The following is a 14,250-nucleotide window of genomic DNA, read 5'->3' on the forward strand; positions in this document are numbered from 1 at the left end:
TGCACTGAATGTATTTTATTGCAATAAACTGACAATAGCAAAGTGGCTTTTTAATGGTCACGATGGCAACTATTGGATATAATAACAAATGAAAAAAACATGGTCATATAAAAATACATCACTGTAAATAAAGCATTACTGGCTGAACTGAAAACATCACCACAAACTATCTTACACCTAAATCTGGAGCCAGCACACAGCCAATACATGCAGCCCTCAAAACGCAGCTACAACACTGTCAGAACGTTCGGAGGAATCTTGGGAGGCAGCTATGGGTGGTATTTATATTATTACTACAAAAAACACCATTCAGTTGGACTGTACAGCTCCAGTGATGGCAGCAGCACTGTGACATAACACCCCATGCCCTGGACTTCCTTAATCAAGTCTAGAAAGATTAAATACATTTTGCATGATTCAAGTGAAGGATTAATTCACTGAAGCTGAAGCAGCTGTTCAGTGGCACCATTTACACAACCTGCATCTCTGGGAATGTTCAAGATTTATAAAAGGCAATCATTCAGCAAACAAATACGCTCAGTAGATTATTTTCTGCTTATGAAAAACTGAAATCAGCTCTCTATTACTTTTACCGCCAATGCAAATGCAAGTCAATAAGATATGCAACCATTACTGTCAAATCACGCAAGACCTTTCCAACGGCTCCATCAATTATTCCTGATGATACTCGGGCTGGAAAATGCACAGAATGGCTTTCCTGCCATTTTGATATACAGTATGTACTTTAAATCACACTACCATTATATCAAATAACAACAGGAGGCTAAAGACTGTTGGTAATGGAAAAAGAGAAGTCGTCCGCACACTGAATATTGCAATTTAATGAGGCAACATTTTGGTCACCAAGGTCTTTGTTAGGCAAAGAGCCATTTGTGAGGAAAACAGGCGATATATATACAGAGGAAATAACCGCTCCACCTCTAATGAATAGATCACAAAATTATAATCTTTTCATGCAAAATCCCAATATTGTACATATTTCTGTCATTGTACATGTGCCAAAAGTGTGTATAAATATTTACCCTGCATAGTATATTTCCCAGCTTCAACATAGTTGTCAAGTTAGTTTATGTATAAAGTGGATATTATTTTGGGCTATGGAAATTCCTTATATGGAATTGTCATTTAGTTTTTTTCCGGACGGTTGCCTGACAGAGACTCCGATGGTCAAAATACTGCCTCAATAACTACTTGAGTGTTTTTAATATTCAATATGAGTTTCCTTTTTTCCTCAGTGTGTGCTGCTTTAGTCCAACACTTTGTACCCCTTATAAACACACTACTAATCAATGAGCCCTGATCAATCTAGCTGAATTCACTGAATGTGCATGACTTGTCTTACTCCATGTGGTATAGTGAGTCTACTTTGAATGCACTGGTTACCTTGAATAAAAGTGAAGAAAATTGAGCTCTCACAACTCTGTGGCTTGTGTCAGTATCGGCTGCATACTTTTGGCTTTTTTTGACATAAATCAGTTTAATGAAGTGCTGCATAAAAGCAAAGCATTAAAAAGACAGTTATGAGCAATAATATCAAACACAATCTGCACAACATCCATTCTTGAAATAGATTATTTCACAGGTTTCAAAGGGCATCTGGAATTGGCAGTCACATGTTGTAGATGACGAGGGAACTGGACTTTGTGTCGACTCTTGGCTCAGGAACTTGGTGAAGGTGAGGGATAGGACGAGGATTGGGGGCACTGCTCTGTCACACAAACACAATGCTCGAAGAGTTCAAAGTTTACAAAACATCAAAATTCCTCCTGCAGTATTGTCATGCAATATACATGTTGACACGATTGAGACAACAATGTCAAGGTTTTCAAGAGTTTTCATGTCCAGTCTGGCAGTGAAAGGGTTAGGCCCAGGTCGGTGGAGGATTTCCCTCCTGTTGCGTTCCAAGGTTCAGATGTTCAAGCCTTCTGCCTTGCATCAGGGGAGCTGAGGATGACGCCTTCAGCTAGAATCCAAGATTAGAAGACGCTGTTCATCCTCAGCTGTCTTTGATCAAACATCCTACCTAGGTGTTACATTACATTTCACTAAATAAACGCGGCTCAAGCAAAAAGCAATAAGTGAATTCATTTGTGTGACTTGTCTCTTCAACTATTGTTCATGTCAAGCCACAGTAATTTTCAGTATAGATATAGATATACAGTGTTTTGACACTTGACCAAACATGACAATCTGGTATGAAATGCTACAGACTGCAATGAGCAGGACAAATCTAGCATTTCTACATCTACCACATTGCCAACACACAGCCTATTGACATAATCTGCTTGGTGCAGTTGCCTGGCAACACAAGCAGCACAGTTCTTAGAGAATTTCAAAGCAAAAAAGAAAATCTTACAAAGCTATGCAAAGTAGTAAAAAACAATAAATAGAAAATTTAAAATAAACAATCAAACAATTGCCCATCAACTTGTTTTCTTACAATGTGCAGATAACATTTGAAGTGTTTTACTACACTTAATGAATCTTCAGTGTGGCTCTTAACAAATAAAAAGTGATTCTTCTTAAAACTAATACGCATCTTTTGATATCTTTAAAAGACTGGACGGAGTGGTCATACTGGGCAACTTAAAGAAAATGTGCAATAATTTAAAGTCAGTGCCCACTGTGTGACGTAAGCAGGACAATTGAAATGATTTAACACGAGTTTAAGAATTGCCCTTTTGCCCTCTAGGCCCATAAACCCACAGCAGGAGGTAAGCAGACATTATGTACAATCTGCTTGAAAAAGCAATCAGCTTCCCACTCTGTTTAAAACTTCAAACATTAGCTGCAGAGAACAGTGTGGAAATAAGGAGGTCTTGGCACTAAAAAATTAAATTAAAAAAAATCCCTCATGTCCAAGTACATACAGTAAATCCTCATCAGTAGAGTGCCATTCGTTTAGTCCTCATCATTTCTGACGTTCCTACCTCTCCTTCTCTTGTTGACTCTTCTCGGAGAGGAAGAGGAGAAAGGAGGAGAGCGTCTCTCGCTAAGGCCAGAGTGTCTGGCAGTGTTTAAGTGGAGCAAGAGGACCTGTTTCTGTCTGCCAAGGCAAATTCATTGTGGAGGCAGGTGGGCCAACACACATACACACATCCTCAGTTAGGACACTGACTTGTGTGTCCTTGCCTTTGTCTCTATGCAGGCTGGCAACCAAGTCATCAGCTATGGAGTCAGTGGGCGCAGTGAATCACTATGGCAACCAACATAGTGGGCCAGGCTGTGGCTGCTCTTGGATCAGTGTGGAGACTTTTTTGGCATCAACTCATTGCCGGAGTCGATTATAGAGTTCCTTCTCTTAAAACGTTCTTACCGGATTGGCCAATCTCATGTGCGCAGTTTTTTTCTCTCTCTTAAAAAATAAACAAATATTCAGAGTAATACAAATCAAAATGCAGCTATGAGTTTCACAGAAAACAAAAAGGTGAGAGGCTCATGAAACTCTCTTGTCCTTCAACTCGAACTTGCACAATTAATCGTGTTAACACCCATTCTAGTTCACTTTCTCTCTCACACACACACACACCCACAAACATACACACACATACACACAATCAAAAAATAAAACAAACAAACAAACAGAAACACACAATTGTTAACGTAAAACAGGCAGCCACCAGGGTAAGGATTTTTAAAGTGATCAACTGATTGACTAATTCAAGACAGCAGTGAACGACAGTAAGGTCTGAAGGTGGAGTCCAGATCTGCTCCCTGGCATTGTGTTGGCTGGATCCGCGATGTTTGCGAGACAGAGGGGGGTGGGGGGTGGGTGTCCTTAATCAACAGAGCCAGGGTGCAGGCTGAGCGCAGGTGGGTCAAGACAGGTGGGAGAGTAACTGAGGTGAGGTTCTTTAATCCACAGGAGGGGGGCGCCGTTCTTGCCCTCTTGGCTCTTGCTGTGGCCGCGGCTCTTGAAGCGCACGAGCAGCACAGCGATGAGGAGGATGCCGAAGATTGGGAAGGGGTAAAAGAAGACGAAGTAGAAGAGCGAGTCGTTGGAGCAAACCACTGACTGGAGGGTGGACACTGTTGACAAACAATAGACCAATCAACATTTCTCACAGAAAAAACAGAAAACCATAAAAAGAATGTGTATTCTGGCTCAATGACTCTTTTAGAATGAAAAATATGCCTCTTACATTTAAACATGATGTTTTATTGATGGGGCTTTTTACACCACTCATCAGCTTTAATGCCTAGCAGTAGGTAGCCATCTCTGCCTCTGCTCTCTTTAAAATAAATGCTGCAGGTGGGGAAGCCATATCATCCAAGGATGACATAAAATGTACCTGAGAGCTCCCTAATTGGACCATAATATTCTCTAGTTACATATACTGTAACACAGAGGGCCAATTACAATTTGGCAATATGACAATTTATGCTATAAGAAGAAACATTCAAAGAAGCAGCGGTTAATTACACCTTGTGCTATCTGAGAAGAAGCTTCCCGGTACTAAATTGCAAGTATTATAATTTGAAGACAGCCATTGATACAAGTAGAGTTTGTCACAGTGTTTATTTTTGCTGACATTCAGAAGGCTTAAAGGATTTAGTTAATTAAGGACATACCTTGTTGTATTACATTGACGATAGTGAGCCCAGAGTTGTTGGTGGCCAGGCGGTACCACGCTTTGCGGGGGTTGAGCAGCCACTCCTCTACATGGCAGTAGTATTGGCCTGCGTCTGTCGGCCGGGCTCCCTGAATGGTGAGGCTGTACTGGTCAGAAGTCGTCCTCTCAAACTGCAGTCGGGAATTTGGACCTGGCTCCTCTCTGGGGCTGCAGTTTCCATTTCCAAAAACTGCATCATGGCCGATGGAGAACACACACTCTCTCTCCTCGTCACCTAGTTCATTGTCCTCGTCATCGGAGCGCTCAACATACCAGGACACAGAGAAGCGGGATTCTCGGGACGACTGTGAGGGAATGCTACAGCCCAGTCGGATAGAGGCCGACTCCTCCACAGTCACGTTTGACTCCAGTTCCTCCACCTGCAGTCGAATCTCTGTGGAGGTAAGAAAGAGAAACCAAGAGGTTAATGTAAAAAAAATCTACAATAATTCTTGGGGTAGAGCACCAAATCTCAAAGTTTAGTGAAACTACATCAACTGCGCATTTTAGATAATCTTTTTGTAGGAGAGCTGAGATGCAAAGTTGATTTATGGATACGTGGAAGAGTGAGAAATTAGTCTGCAGATTTGCAAGGATTTCCTGATTTGTTTTAAACTTGTATGAAAAACATCTTCACATATCAGCGTTTCTGCTATGAGTTAGACAAAACAAGCAATTTAAAGATGTCAACTTGGCCTTTCGGAAAATGTGGTAGGCACTTAAGACTTTGAACTTCAAATAAACACCACATGGTTCTGCAAACAGGGGCGTCAAACTTTCAAAATGTGCCAACAAAAGACACAAATAAATAAATCCCACAGTGCTACCCACAGTTATCACCGGTCTTTCAGCTTTCCAGCAAGGTTAGATCCTACCCCAAGGCTAGCGTGTTTGTCTGTCTGTATTGGTATGACTGAACCCTTCAGGGGCGCTATAATGACCCAGTTTCACTGCAGTTAAAAAAAAAAGATGGCAGTGAAGACCAGGCTTGCTTGGGCTCCTATCACACACAGTTTGTAATGGTCTTCTTGTTAAAGCAAAACGAGAAGCAGAAAGGACAGCAGGAGAGCAGAAAAAAAAGGCGAGTTCTGGCACACGTCTCCTCTCATCTCGCCTCCCAACAGGCAGTTTTCTGGAAGGCTTCCTAGGTAAATACAGTTTTAAGCACCTTAATAAATATCCATGATGTTTTTACAGAATATGCTGGTTATTGCATGTAGCTCTTTATGTATCATTAAAAGTTAAAATGTATACTTCACTTTCCTCAGGATGACTTAAAGACTAAACCCGGCCTCTGGTGGGATTCGACAAATAACTAAATGTTAACTTTTGAGGAGAGACTAAACAAAGGCATGAAATAAATAAGACCCCTGCACAAAGATAAGCCTTAAATAGAGCTCAGCAATCTTAGCTTCACTGTATACATTAAACACAAGCCTTTTCCTTGCCCTGCTAGCTTGTGACCAGCCCTCACGTTTTAGTTGGACGGATGCCATATTGCTGATTTCATTCTGCAATATAAACACAACACCTGGCAGATGAACAGTGCTCTCAGAGACGTGTGGGGGAAAGTCACCTTCAGCTGGTGTGTGGAATAGATTCATACAAATAAGGGTGTTTGATTGTTAAGGAGGGGAAGCGAGTCTGTGGGGAACGAATACAGTCTTAAGTCGAAATTCTCTCAAGGACAGAAATATATATGAGGTGTGTACTTAAGATTACTTTCATGAGGTAAGATGGCAGGGTCTGGGAGGCAGTAGGTACTTCACGGCTCTGAGCGCTCTGGACGTTTTTGACTACTGGACAAGTAGGTCCTCCGTCTGAGCCAGGCTCTGCCCTCAGGCTACGCATATGACAGCTGGCATGACTCTAACCCATGTTTTGCCACCTGAGCTCTGCCCAGGGTAGGTGTAGTGTCATCAGAGCGAGACAGACTTGAGGCAGAGCATGTGGGATTGGGAGGTAAGGTGAGGTCAAGGCATTTTTGAGGTTGCAGTTGAAAAAAAATGTCAACTGCTCCTATGCAAGTGACAGCTGCTGTTCCCTGCTATGAGAATAAATAAACATTTTGTAGTTTTGCTTGCTCACCTGGCTGTCTGACCAGAACCTGTGTGAACCCAGAGGACTCCCGGGAGAGTCGGTACCAGGCTCCATCGGGGTCACTCAGCCACTCTTCCACCAGGCAGTAGTACGTCCCAGAGTCGCTGTTCTCCGCCCTGTTCAGCGTCAGCCCATAGAGACGGGGGGACAGCCTCTCGGCCTGCACTCGGCGTCGCAGCCTCTCCTCGTCTGCGTAGGCGCCGTACTCAAAGGCCCCCGAGCGTTCAATTCTCAGCAGGAGCTCGTCGGCTTCTGACCCGGTGGGGCGCCTCACGTACCAGAACACAGCATGCTGGGACTCCTGGCTGGTCTGGGAGCTGATGGAGCAATTGATCCTGACGCGACTGTCCTCCAGGTACGCCTGAGACTGGTTGGTCTTTAGCATTCGCAGCTTGCTCTCTGCAGAGAATTAGGAAAGAGAGGGAGTTAGACAGGGAAGGCAAAAACAAGAGCATACAATGTTTCCTTTGGGTGCAAGAGAGTGTGAGCGCTGGAGACAGGTACACAATGCAATTTTTGTTTTGTGACAAACGACCTGTAGCAGGGTTTATTTCTGGCGGTAGCAGGGTAGGAAGAGACAGAGGTGCGTGGGTTTGTGAAGAAGGTGACAAGAAAAAGAAAGAAAGACATACAAGGGAAAGGGAAATGTCATGCAAATAAAAGCTGAGGGGATAGTAGGTCTGTTGGTATCAAAGTAGATATGTAAGATAAGATGCAGAACAGCAGAAGAGACAAGGGTGAAAGAGAGGGGGGTGGATTGTAAATTTGAGCTATGGATATTATTAGGCAGGAGGCAAGACAAAAGTGGGGCAGGCGATCTGACAGTCTGCCAAAAAGAGGAGGAAGGAAGAAGGAACACATTTGGATAAAGTCAGGCAAGGATGGGGGGAGAGCAGACAGGACAGGGAGGAGATGATACAGAGGTGTGACTGAGATGTCAGGAAGAAGCTGAGGCTGCCCTGAGTGCTATGACAGGATTGGTTACAGTGACATTGGTTGTGGGATAGGATTAGCTACAGGTACATCAGGTGTGACCGCGCGGCCAGGGCCCTGCTGTCAAATGCTTCAGGGGTCGGATTAGTTTCACCACAGAGGATGTAGAAAGCACACACACACACACACACAGCCCTAACATGAGATGTATCAAACACATATGATAAGAAACATAGCCAAACAGAGATCACATCAAACAACACTCAAGCGTGAGTATTGTGCATGTCAAGCATACATAATGTCAGGATATACATCTGCATTCACACCTATATCACACAGCTTAAATAAATGTAGACACATTCCACATCAGTAACTTTAACTATCTTTGATGTAAAAACAAACAATTTCATTTTGAATCGTTGGCATGGCCCGCTGACAGCGAGCCAAGAGTTGAGTGTTGGCTGATCCACATTTGGGGAAAAAAATTCCCTTAATTGATCCCAGCAGCAGACATGCAACCCTCTTCCCACCAAAATGAAAGAGAAACCGTTTAATCGCATCAGAGCCCCTATGTCTGCCAGAAACAAGCACATGGGGTGGTTTGGTAATGTACGCAACAACAAATAAATACAAAAGACAATTGTTCCATCCATGTAACTTGTAATAGGAGATTTTAAGAGGAAAATCAATACTTTTAAAAACTGACTTCGGAAATGTCCAGTATAGTACGAAAAGCTTTGGCTGAATTCTTATTCTCATTATTCTGTAAATCAGACTGTTTCTGATCAGATTTTGTTATTTGAAGACGTAAGTGAGTTTTAATTATGTTTACTTTAATTAATTGACTTCTTGTTTTTTTTTGTTTTGTCTAATGAAAAGTGGGTTTTGTAGGAAAAAAATCTTCAGTGTAATATATCAAAAAAGCCACGTTTTGTGTTTTGTATTGGTGTAACACATATCAGACGATACCCAGCCTTGATCAGGAATATGTATTTGTAAAGATTGTTTTCTGATTGATTTACTGACACAAGTCTGACTCGATATAAAACTCGTTTTTTTCCTCTCTGTTTCTCCTGCGATCTCAAACAACCCTCAGCATCTCCAATATTATGTCCCTTCCCAGCTCACGCTTTGAAATGATAGACTGCCTAGGGTCACAGCCATCTGCCTCGGAAACCTCACCCTAACCAACAGATTGCTGTGCATTCTGAAATCATATCGGATTCTGCATATTTGCACAATACATACAGTACGAACCCATTTAGTTGTATTCACAAGATGCACTGCTGCAGGCATCTCCAGACCACCCTGTCGTGCAATGGCATTTTGAGCTAGCATCTGAAATAAGCCCTTATGACTGCCTCGCTACCCACTGGAGACTTGTTAGGAAGCCTGACAATCTCGCCATCCGGAATCACAGCCCGAGCCCTGCGGATTCCTGGCAATCTTTTATTTTGCAGTAGAATTACCTCCAAACCTCCTGAAGTGGAACCATGCAGGATTGGATTGGCACAGGACAAAGCAATTCTGTGCCGTTCCCATTTGAAGTTTGAATCCTCAGCCAGGAGAGAACTGGGGGCTGAAAGGCTGTTGTCGTATCCGTGTTTACAAAAATGCCTTTTCAAAGCTAAAATAGTCTAATTATTCAAGCCCTATTAGGCAGCATCGTGATCTATTACAATGTATCGTAACTTGCTCTCACTCAAGCAGAGACAGGGGGACAAATGAATTGGAAGAGCAATGAGCAGCAAGACGGAAGAGAAATAAAGGGAAGTGAAGTACAGTACATTTTATGTCCCGAAACAACCTTAAAGTCTGCCCTCCCTCCTGAATCCTCTCACTGTGAAACGCCTGACAAACAGAACAGCTCGCCACATCCTCGACACGTGTCCATTCCCTCTGAGATTGAGGTGTCTTCCTTCAGCTACAGCATAGCAACCCTCTATTGTCACAGCGATGCCTCTGCTGTCGCAAGCAGCAGAAAACACGCTGCAAATTCTATAAGTTGTATGTCATTTTTTTTGCTAATGGGACACTCATTAGAGAAGAGTCACTTAGTTTGCTGTAGAAGAGCATGTGTTGTCTTGTCAGCAAGGCTGTCAATACTTATTTGAAGTGTGATCACATGTTCTATGCCACTGTGTTTTTTTAATAAGCCTCAAGGGTGCACCCACAAAGTAAAACAAATCCATAATTGGGGATCTCACTGCTTTGCATTAGTGTATGTGCCAGTTCAACCTGGCCTCGGTGAGAATGGAATTGCATGGCCTTATGCACAAGCCTGTCTCTATTTTGTTTTGGTCAGTTAATTGTCTCCACAGGAAAAAGGGGAAACAGCCCTGTCAAATCAAGTAAAAGACAAACACATTTGATTTATTTATGATAAAGATAACTGTGCTGTCTATCTCCCGACAGTATGGGTGAAATCAAGATGAACGGAAACAACTCCTAGTTTTGATAATTTAATCAAAAATCCAAATAGGTTGTTAACCTTAGAAGAAAAAGGACAACAGCAATACAACAATTAGGATCACACATATCCCATACAACTTAAATCACATTCAATATAATAATCACACTTACTGACGTTCATTTATTTATCCCCTCTATTTATAACATATCAATAAACCCTGCGAATCTCCACCCAGATTTAAAGTCACACTCACACATAAACTGAACCCCATTAATTGGACCCTCATACAACCAGCACAAACCATGAGTTTACAGCACAATAACCTTGATGCATAAATGTTGACAGCCTCTCTTCGTCACGTACTTCTGTGGTTTCCAGGGCAACATTGTCTTTATGAAAAACAATGGCATACAGTACGTTCATCACGTTTTTGGACTTGACAGATATTATTTTCCAGTAAGAAAGAGCAGACTCAATTAAAGAAGGCAAGAGCCCTTTGTTTATATGATTAAATAAAATGCAATTGAAATTCTGATCCTGGCTCTGAAAAATGCATGAAATTATTATATTGGGTGAAATGGAGATGTGATGATATTAGCTCCAGAGGGTTTTGCCCCCCTTTACAATCTCAGCTCCACTGGAAGTATTTGTGTTCAGCAGTTTGCTGGGCATGTAGTGTCATTACCGTACACACAAACACACACAGTACTGTCACTAATTGGCTCATTGAACCCTCGTCTCACCCCTTCCCATGTGTGCCCAATCTGTCTCGTTTAATAGCTACAGAAACTGCAGAGTTGAGAAAAGGCTGTCTTTATTATTTGTATTTATCAGTGGAGGTAAGTACACAAAGGATCAAAACAACAGCCCCGTTTGATAAGACAGATAACAAAGTGTACCCCAAAAGCTGCAACACAACTGTGGAGCACAGCAGTTGAAAAGAAAATTGAGTCCGGGGGGGAGGAGTGTACAGAGGGGGCACACACACACACACACACACACACACACACACACACACACACACACACACACACACACCACACACACACAACACACACACACACACACACACACACACACACACACACACACAAAACACACACACACACACACACACCACACCACACACACACACACACCACACACACACACACACACCACACACACACACACACACACTACACACACACACACACACACACACACACACACACACACACACATACACACAACACACACACACCACACACACACACACACACACACACACACACACACACACACACACACACAGTTAGGATGACTTCAAAGGAGCTAGGAGAACTGCTTGGCCGATAGTTCAGAGGAGGACAATACAGCCCGAGATTGTATCAAAGAATGTTATCCTTCATTCTTTGTATATAGAGGAAATTCAATTCATTTTTCATCTATGTTTCATGCTGCTGCTCCGGGTGAAGTCTTTTGATACAAAACACGCTAGGGTCCACTTCACCCCTCTCTTTTCCCTTCATCAAATTCCTGTTTCGACCAATCATAACCTCTCTTATGATGATATATGCATGCACATATTTCCTGATCACATTCTAATAGCCTGACACTGATATACATATTCAGCAGCCTCACCTGTGGGTTCATGAACATTAATGAGGCCTAAATGAAGTGAGGATACTAGAGGTGCTGGTGGGGTCTCTGCCTAACATTTTTGGCTCTTTTTAAATATGGTCTTATATGAACTTAATGACGACGGAGCTGAAATTCCATCCATTGGGCCACAGATTGTAATGCTTAAACCTAAGTTAATGGGGGCCGGAGTTGGCAAGAGACAGAGAGAAAGAGTTACAGAGCGAAAAGAGGAATGAATAATAGTCAAGTGATAGACATAGCGAGAGGGATGGGATTTTTTTAAGAAGACAGGATGGAGAGTAAAGTGGAAGAGCTAAGGGATAAATCACCAAACTGAACGGATATTCATATGCACCTATAAACAGAGAGCCAAAGAGGGAGAGAGGGAGAAAAAGAGCCTGGAAAAGATGAGAGAGATGTAAAAGACAGAAAGTGAGAACACGCTCCTAGGGGGATTTCAGCAAGCAGCAGGCAGTCTCTCCAGCTCCACTCCAGAAGACTTATAGTCTTAATGGCTGCCTGCTCCGCCTTTAGCGTTAGCATTAGCTCAGCCATGGGCTAATCCACGGCCAGGACCCCAAGCATGTCAGGACTGAGGGCTTTAGACACGCCTTGATCCCCTGCAGAACAGCTTACTCTGGATTGCTGCTCCTTGCCAACCACTGCAACTACACACACACACAAAATGCTACATACCCCGAGCCGTCTGGACCTCTGTCATGGGGGGGGGGCGTAGATCATAGAAGGCTGCTAGTCAATAGAAATGTGGGATGGGATTCCCCTGACTGAAAACTAGCTCCTCTCCAGGCACCAGGAGTCTAATGTCTATGCTAATGACGGCCATGTATCCATGATCCCATTGTGTCAGAGGAATATTACCACTCTTCATTCCTCCCCCTTACCCCTTAACTCCCACTACAATATCATTAAGACTGGGCTAATTATGGGGATCTGTGCACGTAACTCGACACAACCACATGCACGTTAACATGCAACCTGCATATAATTCCTATTCTCTACCATCAGTCCGAACACACTGATGCACTGACTGCACTTTCCCTCTTCCCGCCTGTCTGTCTGAGAGAGTAATTGCTGGACGGAGGCTGGCCCAACAGGAAAACGGATGCACAAGAAAGGGGTGAGACAGGAGGTCAGGGTAGGGGAGCTCAGGGAGATTAATGGCCCAAAAGAAGCTGGCACAGAGCGGAGAGCATAAAGACATCAGATTGAGCACTGTGCCTGTGTGCATGTTTGAAAGGGGGTTTGCCAATAAGCATAAAACACATTATGCTCATTAAACCACAGAGAACAGTGGTCATTCAGTAAGTGCAGGCTAGAAGGCTCCTGTGTGTGTGTGTGTAAGCGTGTGTGTGTGTGTGTGTGTGTGTGTATTCAGGAGGCGGCACTGCTGAGCCTCTCCGGCTCTGCTCCTACCATTAGCCACTGATGTACATGGAGAGCAGAACTGTAGCTAGCTTTGAGTTACGACTTCAATTACAACAGCAGCAGGACACACAAGCCAGTGTCTACAGTGCACACACACACACACACACACACACATTAATGCACGCACACACACAGGTTTTTTAAGAGAGATGGAGGGACATAACACAGAGAATCTCATTGTGTCCTCAGATTGGGGTGAACAAGGAAACGAGGCCTAGATTGGATTGGATTTGACAGAAATATGCAGCTGTGTCTTTGCATCACAGAGAGGGTATCAGGGTTTGCCCTTGTGAAGAAGACGACGCTGGGAATGAGCCTGACCTTGAGTGTCTGAAACAGGCATGATTAATCAAAAATCTTTTATGAAATTATTTTCTGTATCAGTGCACCCCTCAAAGGCTCTTCATTTATCATCCATTCCGACTTAGTGTGTCTATGTGTGTGTCTGTGCGCAGCAAGTGCACTCTCATTATCTGAATGTGCATATAGAAACTGTAAGGAGGAGAGGAGGTGTTGCAGTCACACGGTACAGCCTGGACACAGAGTGCTGCCGCAGGTGAGCTTGTGGGCAAACCCAAACTCCGTCTACTCCATCCCAAAAATGAAAAGATTTACAACCCTGACACGAGCGTTAACACTGTGATAAAGCCCCTATTGTGTGCAAACAAGCACAGCTACCACATCCTCATTATTAATGAAATACTGACAATGGTGAAGAAGCTATTTGAAGAAAAATGTAAACATAATGGAGAGAATTATAAGTAGGAAGAGGGAGGCAGGGAATTATAAAATATTGAAAAATCACAAGAGTGAGAAAGAAGCTGGGGGCGTGCGTGGAGGGGAAACATGCAGCTAAGTGAGAGTGAAGGGGAAAGAAGACATTAAAAGAGACTTATGGGGAGAGTGAGAACAAAATGTAGAAAGACGGAGATGGAGCAGGAGCGAAAAATGAGGACATGGGGGGGGGGGGGGGGGGGGGGGGTAGGACGGGCCTAATGAAGATAGACACCTCCTATCCATGCCCAGATAAGCCGGAAACTCCAATAACCACAGTGACGCCAGCACTATCAATAACGATGGGTGGCACTGACATGAAAGGAA

The 14,250-nt window shown here is 43.3% G+C and overlaps 1 protein-coding gene across 1 annotated transcript in view; it reads right to left on the minus strand.

Moving 5' to 3' along the window:
* igsf3 (immunoglobulin superfamily, member 3) overlaps positions 1-14,250 on the minus strand; it is a 68,804-nt gene continuing 54,554 nt past the window's right edge. Inside the window, exons 7-9 of the mRNA XM_034128824.1 lie at positions 6,723-7,133; positions 4,594-5,028; positions 1-4,050 (exon numbers count right to left, since the gene is read on the minus strand). Coding sequence (XP_033984715.1) covers positions 3,800-4,050; positions 4,594-5,028; positions 6,723-7,133 — 1,097 coding nt within the window. The 3' untranslated portion in view covers positions 1-3,799. The remainder of the gene's footprint in view (positions 4,051-4,593; positions 5,029-6,722; positions 7,134-14,250) is intronic.

The sequence above is a fragment of the Trematomus bernacchii genome, unplaced genomic scaffold (assembly GCF_902827165.1).
Source record: "Trematomus bernacchii unplaced genomic scaffold, fTreBer1.1, whole genome shotgun sequence".
Lineage (NCBI taxonomy): Eukaryota > Metazoa > Chordata > Actinopteri > Perciformes > Nototheniidae > Trematomus > Trematomus bernacchii.